Source organism: Zea mays, chromosome 7, assembly GCF_902167145.1.
Source record: "Zea mays cultivar B73 chromosome 7, Zm-B73-REFERENCE-NAM-5.0, whole genome shotgun sequence".
In the NCBI taxonomy this organism is placed as follows: Eukaryota; Viridiplantae; Streptophyta; class Magnoliopsida; order Poales; family Poaceae; genus Zea; species Zea mays.
In genome coordinates this window covers 42,870,756-42,888,877 of record NC_050102.1, presented here as the reverse complement: position 1 = coordinate 42,888,877, position 18,122 = coordinate 42,870,756, and the positions used below count along the sequence as shown (strand labels likewise).

Sequence of the window (18,122 nt, the reverse complement as noted above, 5' to 3'; positions counted from 1 at the left end):
CCCTAAACAGCATCAGGTCCGAAGAGGTGGTGGCATTCTTCACCAACATCATCCATCGCTTCGGGATCTCGAACTCCATCATCACCGACAACGGCACCCAGTTCACTAGCAGAAAGTTCCTGGACTTCTGCGAAGACCACCACATCCGGGTGGACTGGGCCGCCGTGGCACACCCCATGACGAATGGGCAGGTAGAACGTGCCAACGGCATGATTCTGCAAGGACTCAAGCCGAGGATCTACAACGACCTCCACAAGTTCGGCAGGCGATGGATGAAGGAACTCCCCTTGGTGGTCTGGAGCCTGAGGACGACGCCAAGTCGAGCCACGGGTTTCACGCCGTTCTTTCTAGTCTATGGGGCCGAGGCCATCTTGCCCACAGACTTAGAATACGGTTCCCCGAGGACGAGGGCCTACGACGACTGACTCAACCAGACCAACCGAGAAGACTCACTGGACCAGCTCGAAGAGGCTCGGGACAAGGCCTTACTACACTCGGCGCGGTATCAGCAGTCCCTGCGACGCTACCACGCCCGAGGGGTTCGGTCCCGAGACCTCCAGGTGGGCGACTTGGTGCTTCGACTACGACAAGACGCCCGAGGGCGGCACAGGCTCACGCCTCCCTGGGAAGGGTCGTTCGTCATCACCAAGGTTTTGAAGCCCGAGACGTACAAGCTGGCCAACAGTCAAGGTGAGGTCTACAGCAACGCTTGGAACATCCAACAGCTACGTCGCTTCTACCCTTAAGATGTTTTCAAGCCGTTCATATACCTCGTTTACATATGAAGTCTAACCATCAAGGAAGGGTCAGCCTTGCCTCGGCAAAGCCCGACCCTCCCTCGGGGGCTAGAAGGGGGGAACCCCCTCCGCGTCAAAATTTTCCTCGGAAAAAGTCTTTCTGCCAGAATATCTTTCGTGCTTTTCGACTACTTCGGTAGTGGGATCATGAAAACGACAGAGTACACGTAAGCAGGCAAGGCTGACCAAGCCGAGGGACTCCCACGCCTCCGGGATACAGATACCTCACTCATCACCTTCTGCGCGAAGTAACTCGCGTTCGGATGAGCGATCCTGCTGACCGAACAAGCCTTAACGCTCAAAAGACTTTCTGCCGAAACGGTTTTTCGGGTTTTCTCGGCTACGTCGATAGCAGAATCCCATGGACGAGCAAGAGTACACGTAAGCGGCAAGGCCGACCGAGCCGAGGGATTCCTACGCCTCCGGGATACGGATACCTCACTCATCACCTTCCGTGAGAAGTAACTCTAGCTCGGATAAACGATTCTGCTACCGACGAGCAAGCCTTGATACTCGAAACAAGAGAAAAAGAAACGCAGCTTTACAATGCGACGATAGTATGTTTGGGCCTCGGCGGCCGCAAAAAACATATGCATACTACAGGCGAACCGATCCTGCAGGGTCGGACGTCGATGGAGGGGGAGCAGCAGCACCCTCGGCGTCAACTCCACCTTCGGCGAAGTCCGACCGAGCCTCGGACGGCAACACGGGTGAAGGATCTCCGCTCCGAAGGACGACGTCAGCACCACGCCCGGGCCATCGCCGCCAGGGTCTCCTCCAGGAACCCGGCCCGAGCAGACGGCTCGGCCGGCCGCCCCGAAGCCTTAGCCAGCTGTCCCCCGAGGACACCAGCCCGGCTCGTGGCCTCGACAACTCGACTCCGGTGTTGGTCCCGCCAGTGGACAACCCGGCCAAGCCTCGGCCGATGAAGCTTCCTTTTTCGAGCCAACTCCGCCTCTGTCCACGCTGACACCGTTGCCCTCGGCCCCGGCTCACCGCAGAGCGGGCGAGGGTTCCTTTAACTAAGCAAGAGAAGCCTCGGGCGGCAAGGCCGACCGAGCCGAGGGACTCCCACGCCTCCGGGACACAGATACCTCATTCGTCACCTTCGCACGAGGCGACTCACAATTGGTTAAGCGGTTCAGTTAGCCGACAGGCGAGTCCTAGTGCTCGAAATGAGGAAAAAATATGGTATTACACCAAAAATACCTAGATGCCCAGGCCCACACGTCATGTAACCGGCGCGCCGGTTACTACGTGCGAGAAACTGCACCACCACTCGCGCTAGTACCGCGCCTCCTCGACTGCGGAGCTGGTGCCGTGACTCGAGGCGACCCTGCGCATGACTCGACAGTGCCAACCGAGCACATCGGTCATGGGTCAGTCAGCCGCGGGAGAAGGCGCGACGGTCGATACGGCCAGAAATGGGCCGGCAGTAATGGCGGTGGCAGGCGGGCGGAAGCAGCAGTCAAGTCGTCAGCAAGCTCACGCCCCCTCCTGGGACAGCGAGAGAACCCTCTCCCATGGCGTGAAGACAACGCGCCCATGTTCTGTTCCTCGAACGGCTCGCGCACGCACAACGGTTGCCCCATGAACCACTCGTCCCATCGCATTAACTCTGCGGCGGGACAGGCGGCACCTTTGGCAGGCAAAGCAGGCGACGCTTCACCTCCGCCATAATGACCGCGTCAAAAAAAAAGGTGCGCCACGTCATTCGATTTCGTATCCTTTTCCACTTCCTCTTTCTCTCTCTTGCCACAGGGACCGGGAAAGGGGATACTCTGAAAGGGATCCTTCTCCGCGAAGGAAGCGGGCCCCGAGCCTCCCTACTGATCAGAGGTTCGAAGGCTAGCCCCTCAGAAGGGTTCAACAGCCGCCTTAGAGCACTCGGGCTCCGCGTCCACTACTGGTCAGAGGTTCGAAGGCTGGCCCCTCGGAAGGGTTCAACGGCCGCCTCAGGCCACTCGAGCTCTGCGCCCACTACTGATCAGGGGTTCGTAGGCTGGCCCCCGAAGGGTTCGATAGCCGCCTCAGAGCACGCAGAGCGAGGGATGACCCTGGGTACGTTCGATACATAACCAAGGCTCGGGCTACGCTCCCGAGGTACCCTAGGACATTTTCGAGATCGACGGGAACGATTTTGTAACGGAATCCCACCAGAGGGAGGCATCGAGCCCTCGGACCTCATCAAAAAGGGACCGGGTCCGGCGAATCACGCGCAGGTACTTTTGGAGCGTGCCTCCGGGCCACTAGCCGACCCCTAACGAATGGGGCACGGGCGTCCACTCGGATCACCCGCTAGCAACTCATTGGAGACACCATGTTCGGCACCCTCCGAGGGCAACATGGCGCTTCCCCCCCTCCTCCTTGCGGAAAGGCGACGCAGGGGCGTATGAAAAAAGCCGAGTCTGTCCTTGACCGTCCTCTCGCTCTGTGCGGAGGCTCAGGGGCTGCTCTCGCAAACCCGGCTCCGGCCAAACCGTTGACAGCGTCAACATACCAGCCCGAGAACTTGGGACCTGACTAAACACCCGGGCAACGGCCAATTCGCATGAGGGAACAACCAAACCGGCTGAGCCATCACGAAAGGCACTAAGACCTCGAAGGAGTCAAAACACTCCTCCGAGGCCTCGGGGGCTACACCCGGCGGGTGCGCTCGCGCGCACCCACCGGAACGAAATGCAACCGAGAAAGGCCGGTCCCTTGCAAAAAAGTGCGACAAAAGCCTCCAAGCGAGAGCCAACACTCCCTTTAAGGCTCGGGGGCTACTGTCGGGGACCATAATTAGGGGTACCCCCAAGACTCCTAATCTCAGCTGGTAACCCCCATCAGCACAAAGCTGCAAAGGCCCGATGGGCGCGATTAAGGTCAAGGCTCAGTCCACTCAAGGGACACGATCTCGCCTCGCCCGAGCCCAGCCTCGGGCAAAGGCAGCCGACCCCGGAGGATTCACGTCTCGCCCGAGGGCCCCCTCAAGCAACGGACACACCTTCGGCTCGCCCGAGGCCCAGTCTTCGCAGAGAAGCAACCTTGGCCAGATCGCCACGCCAATCGACCGTATCGCAAGAGCATTTAATGCAAGGATCGCCTGACATCTTATCCTGACGCGCGCTCTTCAGTCGACAGAGCCGAAGTGACCGCAGTTACTTCGCCGCTCCACTGACCGACCTGACAAGAAAACAGCGCCGCCTGCGTCGCTCCGACTGCTGTGCCACTCGACAGAGTGAGGCTGACAGCAGCTAAGTCCAGCCTCGGGCGCCATAGGAAGCTCCGCCTCGCCCGACCCCAGGGCTCGGGCTCAACCTCGACACTGGACGACAGACTCCACCTCGCCCGACCCTAGGGCTCGGACACAGCCTCGGCCTCGGAAGACGGTCTCTGCCTCGCCCGACCCAGGGCTCAGACTCAACCTCGACCTCGGAAGACGGACTCCGCCTCACCCGACCCCAAGGCTCGGACTCAGCCTCGACCTCGGAAGACGGACTCGACCTCGACCTCGGAGGAGCCTCCGCCTCGCCCGACCTAGGGCTCGGACCGACCACGTCACAGGGGGGCCATCATTACCCTACCCCTAGCTAGCTCAGGCTACGGGGAACAAGACCGGCGTCCCATCTGGCTTGCCCCGGTAAACAAATAGTGATGGCGCCCCGCGTGCTCCATGACGACGGCGGCTCTCAGCCCCTTACGGAAGCAAGGAGACGTCAGCAAGGATTCGACAGCCCCGACAGCTGTCCTTCCACAGGGCCCAAGAGCTCCTCCGACGGCCACGACATCACATGAAGAGGGTGCCAAAACCTCTCTGACTGCCACCACGGCATGTACTTAGGGCTCTAGCTCCTCTCTGCTAGACACGTTAGCACACTGCTACACCCCCCATTGTACACCTGGACCCTCTCCTTACGCCTATAAAAGGAAGGTCCAGGGCTCTCATACGAGGAGGTTGGCCGCGCGGGAGAACGGGCCAAAGCATAAGGCTCTCGCTCTCTCTCTCTCTCCCACGCGAACGCTTGTAACCCCCTACTGCAAGCGCATCCATCCGCCCTGGGCGCCGGACAACACGAAGGCCGCGGGTTCCCCTTACTGTTCTCCCCCCTTTGTGTCCCGTCTCGCGCCGACCCATCTGGGCTGGGACACGCAGCGACAATTTACTCGTCGGTCCAGGGACCCCCCGGGGTCAAAACGCCGACAATTTGGCTATGATTGCTATAGCAAGATTGTAGCTGGATCATCGGACAACAACTTTGCTACTGGCAGATTAACAAGTTATCATGTAAAAACCTAAGATCTAAGCCCTGCGAAGTGGTCTGTCAGGCGCTCTGTCGAACGTTTCCAATGGTACAGTAAACAGATAGGATCAGGTTCAGATCCCCTCACCGCCGACGAGCCGTGCGCTCGGATTCGCGCTCGTCGTGGTGATTCACGCTCGGATCAGTTAGATAACACCGGGGGTAAGTAAATGTCACGCCGTGGATAAACTCCGACCACTATTTACTCCGGCTACCGTACCCGAGCAGATCACAGTTGCTTCGGATGGGTTCGCCGGAGATAGCCACTTCGCGGCCTTGCGCCATGTGCCTTGGCACGTTAACCACACCGCCGTGACTCACGTTAGCCCGTCCGATGGTCGCCGGGGAGCTTGCCACGGTAATTGCCACCAATCGCGCGCGCCAGTGACCCCCTCTTTCTTCGGCCGCCGCGCGTCTCCCTCAAATTCACTGGCCACCGCTCAAGCCTGCGATAAATTGCGCATACCCACGGCTCCATTAAGTGGTCAAGCCCCTCATCGAGCAACCCATGCCTCGAATCATCCACTAGAGCTCCCCAATTTGGGATTTCCCCCAAATCAACCAAGAACACCGAGCGGTGTGACCTCGCCGTGGCCAACGAGTTTCAGGTCCGTTCATGTCCTCTATCCTCTTGTTTCAGCACCCTTACTTGCCCCTGATACTCGCTGACCCATCCAATTAAGCTAGGAGGCCCTAGATCACCGGGAACACGTTCACTAATCCGATTGTTCACGCTGTCTCCGTGAACCAGTTGATGTAGAGCCTCATTTGTGAAATTGAGTGAGGGGAAATGATTAAGAGGGGGTCCAATTTGGTGTCTGCCGCACGGGAGCACCGGTCGTTGCGGGATTCGGCCGGTACAAGCTCACCAGAGCTCGGCCTAGTGTTGTTCGTCGTCGTGGACTGCGAGCCGTGAAGAGATAGAAGTGCAAGAGCTTATTCGCAAATGTCAGTGACCCAGTTAAATAGTGCGCATGATTCTTCCTTAGATATTCAGACCCCTAAGGGCTTCGGTGTAAAACAGCCCCGCGAGCGCGGGCGCGCGTGGGTCCTCCCCTTCTGTAGGCTGGTTGGGCTGAATTCAGCCCAACACTGTTCATTGTTTTTCCTTTTCTTTTTCTACCAGGGTTAAAAAATTTCTAGAAAACTGTAGAAAAATGCTAAAAATACCAGACCAATTTTGCTAGGCTTCTAATTTCCTATAGTATTTAATAAAAATATTTCATGATTTTTAGTTCTAATAGGGAATTTTGGGACATTTAAAATAGCTAAAAATCCATACTTCTGGAATTTTAGAGAGTAATTCATAATCCCAAAATTCACCAAACTTTTTAGATAAGCTTTAAATATTATTTAGAAGCCTTGGGTAAAATTTGGTATGATTTGAACCATGATTGGTACTTAAAATCCAAAACCCTAACCCCTGCCCTATGAACTTCACTATAGACTCCAAAAACCCTAGTTTCCCGGAGAACCGTGAAGGAAAGTTAACATTAAATAATAAACTTTTATTATCTTTGCATCTTCATGAGCATTACATGAGCATTCATGATTATATGTGGTTATATCTAGAGAACGAGTAGGAAATAGAAGTTGAAAAAGCAAGGACTACACCACTACCACCTGAAGAACCTCAGTCATGTCACACCCAGATCTAGGGGGCAGAACCGAGCGCATAGCATATGTGTGCCAAGATCCATTCCCACACATATGTTGACGTCACAAGTGTGATATATCAAAAGACAATGCAATAAAGGCGTAAAGAGAGTAGAATACTTTATTACATCATCTGAATCATTGTATCTTTAACAAGTATCACATCAAAGTAAGGCGGAATTAAATAACATGGGCAATCTCCCATGTTAGACCGGCGCATCGTTAGACTTAGAACTCATCGTCGAAATCTCCATCAAAGTCTCCAGCATCACCCTCTGATCAAAATATTAGCAAGGGTGTGCTCACTTATGGTCGGGGCTCAGCCAGTGGGGGAAAAATTAATGCAGGTATAACAAGGTGAGGCTAAGGTTGAGCAGTAAGCATTTTAGTTGGTCAACATTTTATTAACAACACTTGTCTTACTAATAAGTGTGAATCCCAAGTATCCCATTTAAACAAAGGAATATGAGTATATCAAAAACACTTAAGTGAAACCACTTAAGAAAACCATTGGCAGATCATCGGATCTCGATTTATTTCAATCTTCAAGTTCAATTATCATGTGAGGAGTCCAAGCCGCTTGTAACCGTGAGCACGGCTGATATATCAGTTTTACACTCTGCAGAGGTGGTACAACTTTACCCACAAGCCGTGTATCCCGTCTAGCCTGGGTTGTACGGACCCTTAAACACTGTCGAGGTGAATGGCTAGGGATCCACTATGAGGCTTTCACAAAATACACTTAATACTAAGCAACCCGCTAAGGTTTCTAAAGTCGATGGTGGAGGCCCTCTGGGAGAGGTACCTTAGCCAAGAATACGTCCCCATGTTAACGTGGGCTACCAACACCAGCGCTCCCCCTCTTGCCCATATTTCATGTAAGGTTGCTAGGCACTAAGCATATAAAGCTAATTACCAAAGCCAGAGTCATGATTGCACTCATGGTTGTACTGTTATCCTGGGTGGTCACTCCATGATCCAATTAATTTGAAATAATGTTGTTTTAACCATCGGGTTAATGTCATAATTGCCAATTTCAATTTTGGAACATTAATATCAATTAATGAGTGACTTTAAAATTAATAAGTTGAGCGGTAGCACAAATTTGCAAAGCTTAATAATTTTCCAGGGTAAACAAGGACTACAGTTGGTAAATCTAGAAAATCCTTAATTAGGTAAAACCAATCAAATTATGCAGTATATCAAAAAGTAAATATTATTATATGCATTGATTGGGTACAAATAGAATATGCAGAGGGAGAATCCACTTGCCTTGCTCAAGCATGTCCTGTGGGTCGTCCTCAAACAAATTCAGATCCTCTACCACACAATCAGCTTCTAATAACGTTGCACATCATACATACAAAAGAATACATACACCGAATAAATAAACATACATCATTACATGAATAACATTCACCAGTACATGAACAAGCAGAACCACACAAACTATAATTATAACTAGTGCCTGGAATAAACTTAATTCATTTTTCCTTTATTTCTAAAAGAAACCATCAGTATAATAAAACATCTAATTAGACCAATGATTAACCTATAATTCTTGCATTATGATGAATTCTACATCACGTATGATTATAAACTTCTAGATAATTTCTAAAATTCATCGTGAACCAAAATTTACTATTATTTATCTAGTGTTTTTATCATTAACATATGGCCTACAATTTCTTTTTAATTCTTTATTTAGAAACGCTACGCTTAGACCATTATACAAATTAACTTAAATATGGGAATTGAAAAAAAAACCATTAACCAAAATTGTTCGCCATGTATTCATGAAACTAACAAACAACTTCATTCTATTTGAGCTGAAATGCTCAACTAATAAGGAAGCTGCTACACAGGTCGATACACGATTATTTACAAATTCTAGGGGTACGTCACAAAACTTCTTTATTTTACTTCGAATGCTTCTCTGTTGTTCACGGTGAATAAAAGCAATAGGCCGATAATGAGCGGATGGCTTTCCAATGATGAAGAGATGGAGAAAGGCGGGGAAACGGTGGAGGGAAATGCGGCGAACCTACTGGAGCTCTCGAACGGTGGCGATGAACAGAGGACGGCACGGAGGAAGGTTGACGGAAGCACTGCGTCGGCTTCGAGGCGTCCTCGCCGGTGGCAAAGGGCGTCGGCAGCTCCGATCGGTGTTATACGACGGGGTCGACTGCAACGCAACGGTGGGGATCTGGTGGCGGGGCAAAATGGGTCGCTGGCAAGAGGACCAACACAGTTGTGACGAGCAGAGGTAAATTTCGATGAGCGGTCGTACAAACATAAATTAACAGGAAGGTTGGAGGAATGGTGTGAGGGAGTGCAGAAGGGGATGCTACCTTTTATAGGAGAGAAGAGGGGAAGCAGAGGAGTCGGGGCTGCAGACTTCACGCGGTCCCGTGGCTATAGCTGCACCATAAATCCAGAGAAACACATGCCATGAAGCTCCATTAATGGTAGACGTTACGATGGACGAATGACTAAGTGGCGGTGGTTTCGGGCTACTGCATGTCTGGCATGGCAGTGGCATGGCTTGGGCGCGCGCGTGGCTGGGCATTGGTGCTCGGTGCTACTAGGCGTAGCTCGGTCAAATCAGCAAGGCTGCAGTGTTTCTGATGTGTTCGCTAGCTGATATGGGAAAGAAGGTAGCACTTACACGTGGGTCCCAATTGTTATTGAGAAGGAAAACAGAAAAGAAAAGGGCCCACACGTAAGCCACACAAAGGAGAGAACGTGAGAGTCCTGGGCATGGGCCTTCGGCCAAGCATCTCGTGTGTTTTTTCATTCTTTTTTTTTAAAAATAGATTATTCATAAATAACTATATTTAAAATATTCCAAAAATTATAATAAATCTGATAACAATATTTTACTAAATAATATATATTATAAATAAGCTTTTAGGCAATTTAAGTAAATGGAGCTTCACAATGAGGATAAATTAAAATAAAGGTGTTGCAATTCATTAACATACAAAGAAATCATGCATCGAGAATGAATGTATTCAAACACTTGATAAATTTTTAATTTACTCTCTACTTAGTTTAGCAACTAATAATGTATTATTTTAATTGATGGATTTGAGGTGTTACAAAACCTACCCCTCTTAAAAGAATTTCGTCCTCGAGATTAAAGAACTTCCGAGAATAACTGGGAGAATTCTGCTCTAAGTTCATCTTCTCTTTCCCAAGTGGCCTCATCTTCCGAATGATGACTCCACTGAACTTTGCACATGTTAATAACTTTACTCCGTGTAATTCTGCGAGATGTTTCCAGAATTCTGATAGGGTACTCCGAATAAGTCAAATCCTCATTAACATTCAGTTCCTCCATGGGTAACTGTTCCTCTGGTACTCTCAAGCACTTCTTGAGTTGTGACACGTGAAATATGTCATGCCGATAGACTATCGGGTAGCTCTAACTGGTACGCTACTTCACCTTTTCTTTCCAAAATCTTGAATGGGCCAATGTAGTGAGGAGATAATTTTCCTTTAACCTTAAATCGTTTCATTCCTCTCATTGGTGAAACTTTAAGGTATACGAAGTCTCATACTTCGAATATCAACTCTCTTCTTCTATTATCAGCATAGCTTTTCTGTCTTGACTGTGCTGTCTTCAAATTTTCTCTGATAATCTGCACTTGCTTTTCCGCTTCTTGGAGAATTTCTGGACCAAATACTTGACTTTCTCCGGTCTCATTCCAATAAAGCGTTGTTCTACACTTTCGTCTGTAAAGTGCCTCAAATGGTGCCATTTTGAGACTTGCTTGATAACAGTTGTTATACGAGAATTTTGCATAAGGCAAACTTTTATCCCAGCTTCTACCATGCTTTAGAGCGCAAGCTCTTAGCATATCTTCCAACACTTGGTTTGTCCTTTCTGTTTGCCCATCCATTTGCGGATGATAAGCAGAACTAAAGTTTAGCTTGGTATCCATGGACTCATGTAGTCTTTTCCAAAAGCGCGAGGTAAACTGGGTTCCTCGATCTGATACGATCTTCTTCGGTACTCCATGCAGACAAACAATCCTTGACATGTATAGTTCTGCTAATTGGGCTCCTGAGTAGGTTGTCTTCACAGGTATAAAGTGTGCCACTTTAGTCAACCTGTCTACTATGACCCATATTGAATCATAGCCATCCCGAGTATGGGGTAGTCCAACTATGAAATCCATACCGATTTCTTCCCATTTCGATTCTGGTACCTTGAGAGGTTGTAGTAATCCTGCTGGTCTTTGGTGTTCGGCTTTAACTCGCTGACACACGTCACACAATGCAACATGAGTAGCAACATCTATTTTCAAATCGTACCAGCAATACTTTTCCTTAAGATCCTGGTACATCTTTGTACTACCAGGGTAAATAGAGTAAGCTGAATCATGAGCTTCTCTCAAAATAAGTTGGCGAAGGTGTTCGATTTCGGGTACACAGATTCTCTTTTTAAACCATGCCTTGTTCATCTTCCATGAAATCTGGGGCTTTACCCATCCCAGTCAAAGTTTTAATTTCCTTGATTTTCTCATCGGACTCTTGTCCCTTACGAATCTCTTCTTCCAAAGTAGATTAAACTTCCATAACCGTTGCTTCTACATTATTGAGCATACCAAGGTTGAGTTGCTCCATTTCCCAGCACAATTCCTGTGACATCAAATAAGTAGTGATGTTGTTCACTTGACCCTTACGGCTCAAAGCATCAGCTACTACATTTGCTTTTCCGGGGTGATATTGTATTTCCAAATCATAGTCCTTAATCAACTCAAGCCATCTTCTCTATCTTAGGTTGAGTTCCTTCTGAGTGAATATATATTTCAAGCTTTTGTGATCCGTGAAGATTTTGCACTTGTTTCCAATCATATAGTGTCTCCAAATCTTCAAAGCATGCACTACGACAGCTAGTTCCAAATCATGCGTAGGATAATTCTTCTCATGCTTCCTCAATTGTCTTGAGGCATAGGCTATTACTTTTCCTTCTTGCATTATCACACATCCAAGTCCAAAGTGTGATGCATCGCAATACACATCAAATCCCTTGTGGATGTCTGGCATTACCAATATTGGTGCAGTGGTTAACCTTTTCTTGAGTTCTTCAAAGCAATTCTGGCACACTTCATCCCACTTGAACTCTTTACCTTTCTCCAGTAGTGAGGTAAGAGGTTTCACTAACTTGGAAAAACCTTCAATAAATCTTCTGTAGTATCCTGCCAATCCAAGAAAACTTCTGATCTTGAACGCATCCTTTGGTTGCTTCCAATTTAGTATCTCACTTATCTTTCCTGGGTCCACTTTAATTCCACCATTAGTAACAATATGTCCTAAGAAAGCAACTTCCTTCAACCAAAAATCACACTTCGAGAACTTTGCGTACAGTTGGTTGTCACGAAGCTTTTGTAGGACTAGCCTTAGATGATCTTCATGTGTTTCTTCATTCGAAGAATATATCAGTATGTCATCAATGAATACGACCACAAACTGATCCAGATATTCCATGAATACTTTATTCATCAAGTTCATAAAGTATGCCGGTGCATTAGTCTGTCCGAATGACATGACCAAAAACTCATATAATCCATATCTCGTCGTGAAGGCTGTCTTGGGTACATCTTGTAACACCCCAGGTGTTACCCAAGGCCCTGGCTCAATACATGCACTCATGACCTGTTATCACATGTGTTTAAGTGGAGGAGAAGGAGCACCAAAACTTTAGAAACCATGGATTAATTAAGGAATGTTAATGACAAAAGCAATACCCAAGAATTTTATGCATTTTTCACCTTGGAAAAAAAGAGGCTCAAACCCTAGACCCCTCTTGAGCCATTAGACCCCCCAAACACTGGATTGTTGGAAAGGTTAAGCAAATGAACATTTCATGACTTAAACCCTTTACCAAAGTTTAAGTACATTAATATATCTACAAAATACAGTAAGCGAAATATTACAAAAAGACCCCACAAAGACACCAAATCAGCCCCCAAGTGGAGGACACTATAGAGTAACTCACATTTTCTCTAAGTCAAAATTCAACCCTAATCTAGAGACCAGAAGTGTTCACCTATTTGATGGCGCCAAAACCACATGGTCTAAATAACAAAAAGTAGCCAAACTACCCAAGGCACAAACCCTGAGAAGTTTGAAACCAAACTAGGGTTGTTTGACATGGTTTGGCATCTGTTTTGTCGCGAGATGAACAGTATAGACAGACAAGACTTAGCGCCACCATATCTTCTAAGCCAGACCCGATCTCCCCTTGGAACTCACATGAACTAGGTAGCTCTAGGTGCAGGGAAGAAATCTTACACAAGCCATATGGCAAGATTCGCACATTTGGGTGCTCAGCAGGCGCAAGAACTCGAGCAGAATAACACAACCACATGTTCAACGCACCCTGGCAACACCAGAGCACGCCCCGGCGCTCGGCCCTGCGCGCCGTGCCGCGCCAAGCCAGACTCGTGCCCACGCCCGCACCCGCGCATATAAAGCCGACCGAGGCCTCGATCGTACGCCCCCGCTCGCTCTCAACCTCGCTAGAGCGCAAGGTCACCGGCGATCGGTTTGCGCACGGCGTGCCAGCGGTCGCCCGAGACCCGACCACCGTAGACCGGCCATCCTAGCCATTCCCCGCCCCGTCCGACCCTCGGGATAACCTCTGCGTGCCTCGGTGAAGCTTCCAGAGCCAGGAATCGAACTCTACCTCGCCGAAGACACCGGATCGACGTCGTCAGACTTCACCCGACCATCGGCGCACGTAGACCGAGCTCCACGGTGAGTCTTCCTTTGATTCCTTGCACGGGTAGTTTCCTTAGCACCCCATGAAGCTCCTTGTGCCCTTGGATTGAACTCTACCGTCGTGAGTAGGCCGGAGCACACGCCGCCGACGAGCCCGCCTGCCTGTGCACGTGGTCCGACCAATTCCGGCCATCACCGTCGACGAGCCGTACCTCGATGTGACCGCCAGGACCTCCCGAAGCTAACCCCGCCCTTCGCCGGACCTCCCTTGCCGCCGGTAAGCCGCGCCGTCCTGTTTACTTCCGCGGTTACAATTTCAAAGAGGGGAGGGATCTCGGGGAGAAAGAAGACGAAGTCGGGGGGTTTTGAACAGTCAGAGACTCATATGAATAGTTCCGCAGGGGCATAAGTTGAAGACTTGGTTTAGGAAAAGCCCAAGGGTCTCGATGTAAACTGGTTTTTCTTAAAACCTTTTAAACTTTATTATTTAAATGTAAACAGAGCTTGTAAAATTCATAGCTTCAGTTTTATTCAACCAAATTTGGTCAAACCAATTTTGATAGGTTCTAAATAATATGAACTACTTAGGAAAAATACAAAACACCCTAAGTATTGCAGGAAATTTTAAAGTTTTGATTTAAATAGTAAACTAACCAAAAGCTAAATAAAGAAGCAAAAAATAGCTACACTCTTAGACTGGGTTAAGAAAAATTTGAGAGGTGCTTAACCACTACCTAGCCTGTTTAAAAATAATAAACCCCTCAGTACACCAGATTAGGGAAGGGTTTACCATTTAAACTCATTTTGACTCAAAGTTAAAGAAAATAGAAAAGGGAGATTAAAATAATAACCAGGGGGCAACCACATTTTTGCTAGCTCACTTATTTAACATAGTTCACTGGAAAATTTTGCTAAGCCCTTTGTTAGTACAAAAAAATGAATTACCTTTTATTTCATGAGAACAAGGAAGACTTAGAAAAAATCCTAGAAAAATAATCCTGAGAAGAACCCACCCCAAACCTTGGGATAACTAATAATATGTTATTATGAATCTAGGAAAAATGTAATTTCTGTTGTTTGATATTTTTTCAAATAACAAGTTAGTTATAAGTACCCTTTTGGCATTAAAATTTAGAAAATCACAACTAAATATCCAGTGGGTCTTTTTCTGTGATTTTTAACACAGAGACCTATTATCATTTAGGAATCATGACAAAAATAAAATTTAGTGCAGAAACCTCACCTAAAGCAGAGCTATAGTGTAAAGTGCCCTTTTACCCTTACTTTTGTTAATTTTGTGCAAGGAGTGTCTGAACTAATTTCAACCTCAAATTTTTAGACTAACCCACAAAAGTTAATGTTTACCCACTGTAATTTTTATAACATTTTTGGAAAATGTTAACTTGCCATGATAGTTCAAAAATACTTAATAAGAAGCACAATAGGAGGAAAAAGGGAAAATTTTGGGAGAACTTAATAAGGTATAACTAAATCCTTCTAAGAGTCCCATAGGACCTAAAAGATGTAACTAGAGGTTATAAGTTCATTCAAAACCCTAAAGATGAAGGTATGAAACCCTTAAGACTAACAACGGAAACCCTAGTATACCCCTATTTTAATATTGTTCCACTATGCTTAGTGTTTCCAAAATGCCATATCATTAATTTGCATACATCTTATTCATTGCATTTGATAGACTGTAATCTCGCTGACGGGGAGTACATCCTCGTTCTGGAGCAAGGAGCTGCTAAGGAGGTAGCCCAGGAGCCAGCACCAGAGCCTGCCATCGAGGATCTGCCTGCCACAGCTTTGGAAGGCAAGCCCCGGTTTTATGCATAACCTATTCTATAAGCTATTTTACTACACTTAATGTTTGTAGGTTTGTAATGTGCACTTAAGTGTAGGAGTTGTTTGGAACCTTAGTTGCATGAACTCAGGATTCCTTTTGAGATGGATACTAGTATGCTAGGTCGAGTAGCTCTTTACTAATTAGGGCTCTCGGTAGAAGTCAAGTGATTTTCCTAGCACTCGCGCGAGGTCAGGAATTGCTTGTATCCATTTATATATCGTAATGATGACGGTCTATGGACAATGGTCCATGGGGATGCATTGTCTACGAGACGGAAATTGGAATAAGGATTAAGGTGTGGTACCGTGTGTCAAGCGTTTGAACGTACTAAGCACATGCCGAGAAATATGGTAAATCGGTAAGCCTAGTACCTGAGTGAACCTGGCAGTAGATTGCCCTCCTCACGCGACCTGAGACGTGGTCTCCCATTCCGGATATGGTGGGTACAAGTGCGGTCACTGCACGATGGCAGTCGGGGTCAGTGAGGCATTGTACGCCAAGGCGGTGAGCCCCTCGCTGCTGACGGGGAATCGATGGGGACGGTTGATGTGTGTGGGGACGGAGTGCCTCGCCACATCGTGTGTTTAGGTTTACCTTGCAAGGTTTAAAAACTCGATTCGAATCGTCTGCTTCTTGCAACTAATGAGACTGCTTGATCCATGCTGCTACATTGAGTAACAAGTGGAAATGTGTTGATTTGGCAAAAGATGTTGATTGTTAAATGTTTGATACCATGTATGATTAGACAGGTACACATTTAGTCTTAAGAGAGTCACACTAAAACTTGAAAAGCTAAAATTTAATTTTAGACTCAGTTAGTGCTTTTGGCAAACCAAACCCCTCAGCCAAACAACTGCATGTCTAGAGGTAGAGGAGTAGACTCCTCACACCGGGTAAGTCTAGCTGAGTATTAGTATACTCAGCCTTGCTTGTGGCAAAAATTTTACAGGTTCTCTGGAGGACATGGTTGCTGGCTTGACTTGGCCGTCCATCTTGCCACTGGGGTGGACAGTCGAGTGGGACCCTACCTCGGTAGAGGAGGAGCATGAGGAGTGATGGGCCAGGCTTCACCATCCCTCCGTTTATTTACCGTTAGTTATATTCCGCTGCATTCCGAACAATGATCACTACTTTTGATAAACTCCGATAATGTTGTGATAAATTAAGTACTCCTCAATGTATGGTTTTATGCTTTATTGTATTTGCTCTGTGCCTCACCTTCGAGTGAGTACGTGGTACTTGATCCTGTTAGTGGCCTTGTCGGACTAGATCCGAGGGACTGACGTTTTATTCCTATTTAAGTGTGGTCTAGACTTTAAGGAGGGACTTAGGCACTTAAGTTGGAATAATTCGGGCGGTTCCGCCACACATCTTCTGCTCGAATCTTTAACTGATGATATCCTGATCTCAGATCTATCTTCGAGTATATCTTAGCTCCCTTCATTTGATCAAATAAATCCTCAATCCGAGGTAATGGGTATTTATTTTTGATAATTACTTCATTCAAACTTCTATAATCAACACACATTCTCCTCGAACCATCCTTCTTGCTCACAAATAGAACTGGGGCTCCCCAAGGGGATGAACTTGGGCGAATGAAACCTTTTTCTAGTAATTCTTCTATTTGTTTCTTTAGTTCTACTAAATCTTTGACATCCATTATATAAGGTCTTTTTGAGATAGGTGCAATTCTGGGTAATAATTCAATAGAAAACTCTATATCACGGTCAGGTGGCATACCCGGTAATTCCTCTACAAATACGTCTGGGTATTCACACACTATCTTGATATTTTCCAAGGGCTTTTCTTCCAAGTGATTCACCACTATCTTTCCTTTTGTATCTGTTGACATGTCTGTGCTAACTTGGATCCTTTCGCCTTGCGGACTTGTCAACGTAATTGTTCCGTTGGCACATTGTATCACTCCATCACAACTTTTCAACCAGTCGCATCCAAGAATCACATCAATACCGTTGGATCCTAGGACCACTAGGTTGACTGAAAAATCTATTCCTTGAATCTTGAGATTAACATGGGGGCATGAGTGTGTGCCTTCATGTCACCTCCCGGTGAACTAATATGTAATATCTTCTTAAGAGGGTACTTTGGTATGTTATGTTTTTCCACAAATGACTCAGTTATAAACGAATGCGATGCTCCAGAGTCAAATAAAACTGATGCAGGTATGGAGTTAACAAGAAACATACCATACACTACGTCGGCATCCTCAGGCACTGATTCCGCTGTGACATGATTGACCCTTCCTATACTCTGGTTCTTCGGAGTCTTGTTCTGAGCAGATCCACGAGCGGGGGTGTTTTGGTCATTTATCTGATTATTGCTTTTCTAAGGTGTCTGCTGGTTGCGCCTTGGGCAGTTGTTGCATAGTGGCCCAGCTCACCGCACTTGAAACATCCATTGGGTTGGACTGGTGCGTTGTTGCTTCTGGCCTGGGTGTTTACGATGCCACCTTGACGATTCTGTGAACTCCCACCAGACCTCTGGTTGGCCTGAGAGTTGTTCCTCTGCTGATTCTGGCTTTGATTATTTCTCTGGCCTTGTTGTCCAAAGCGTTGCACTTGATAATCATTTTCACCCTGATTTCCAGAGCGGAACTACGAACCTTGAGCGTTGTTCCGGCGGGTGTTCCTGCTGGACTGACCTTGGAATTTTCTTTTGTGGTCAGATAGTTCCCTTCTTTTGCTTTCAAGGCCAATTGCCTTGTTCAGAAGTGTCTAAAAATTGGGGAAGGTATGACTCTGAAGTTGGTAGTTTAGAGGTCCAATCAATCCTTCTAGGAAA

The 18,122-nt window shown here is 47.4% G+C and overlaps 2 protein-coding genes across 4 annotated transcripts in view; both read right to left on the bottom strand.

The window, feature by feature from the left end:
- Positions 1–6,834: 6,834 nt before the first annotated feature.
- Positions 6,835–9,338, bottom strand: LOC109941238 (uncharacterized). 2 transcript variants are annotated; one of them, XM_020541790.1, is made up of 4 exons: positions 9,091–9,338; positions 8,788–8,969; positions 8,012–8,077; positions 6,835–7,014 (listed from the first exon to the last, which is right to left on the bottom strand). In XM_020541790.1, the coding sequence occupies exons 1-4, from the start codon at positions 9,306–9,308 to the stop codon at positions 6,968–6,970; spliced, it is 513 nt and encodes a 170-aa protein (XP_020397379.1). In that variant the 5' UTR covers positions 9,309–9,338; the 3' UTR covers positions 6,835–6,967. The 2 variants fall into 2 exon arrangements, 1 of the variants encoding a protein (XP_020397379.1); XR_002263867.1 differs by lacking the exons at positions 6,835–7,014; positions 9,091–9,338 and having other exon boundaries at positions 8,007–8,077; positions 8,784–9,053.
- Positions 6,847–18,122, bottom strand: part of LOC100278012 (uncharacterized) — a 32,791-nt gene continuing 21,515 nt past the window's right edge. For both annotated transcript variants that reach the window (NM_001402534.1, NM_001402533.1), the window contains one exon: positions 6,847–6,937. The gene's annotated coding sequence lies outside the window, so the exon portion shown is untranslated. The remainder of the gene's footprint in view (positions 6,938–18,122) is intronic.

Coding starts and splice junctions, on each gene's coding strand:
- LOC109941238 (XM_020541790.1), bottom strand. CDS start 9,308: ATGCCCAGCCACGCGCGCGCCCAAGCCATGCCACTGCCATGCCAGACA. Junction 8,078..8,787: donor GCCACCGTTCGAGAGCTCCA/GTAGGTTCGCCG, acceptor CAACGTTATTAG/AAGCTGATTGTGTGGTAGAG. Junction 7,015..8,011: donor ACAGGACATGCTTGAGCAAG/GCAAGTGGATTC, acceptor TATTTTGATCAG/AGGGTGATGCTGGAGACTTT.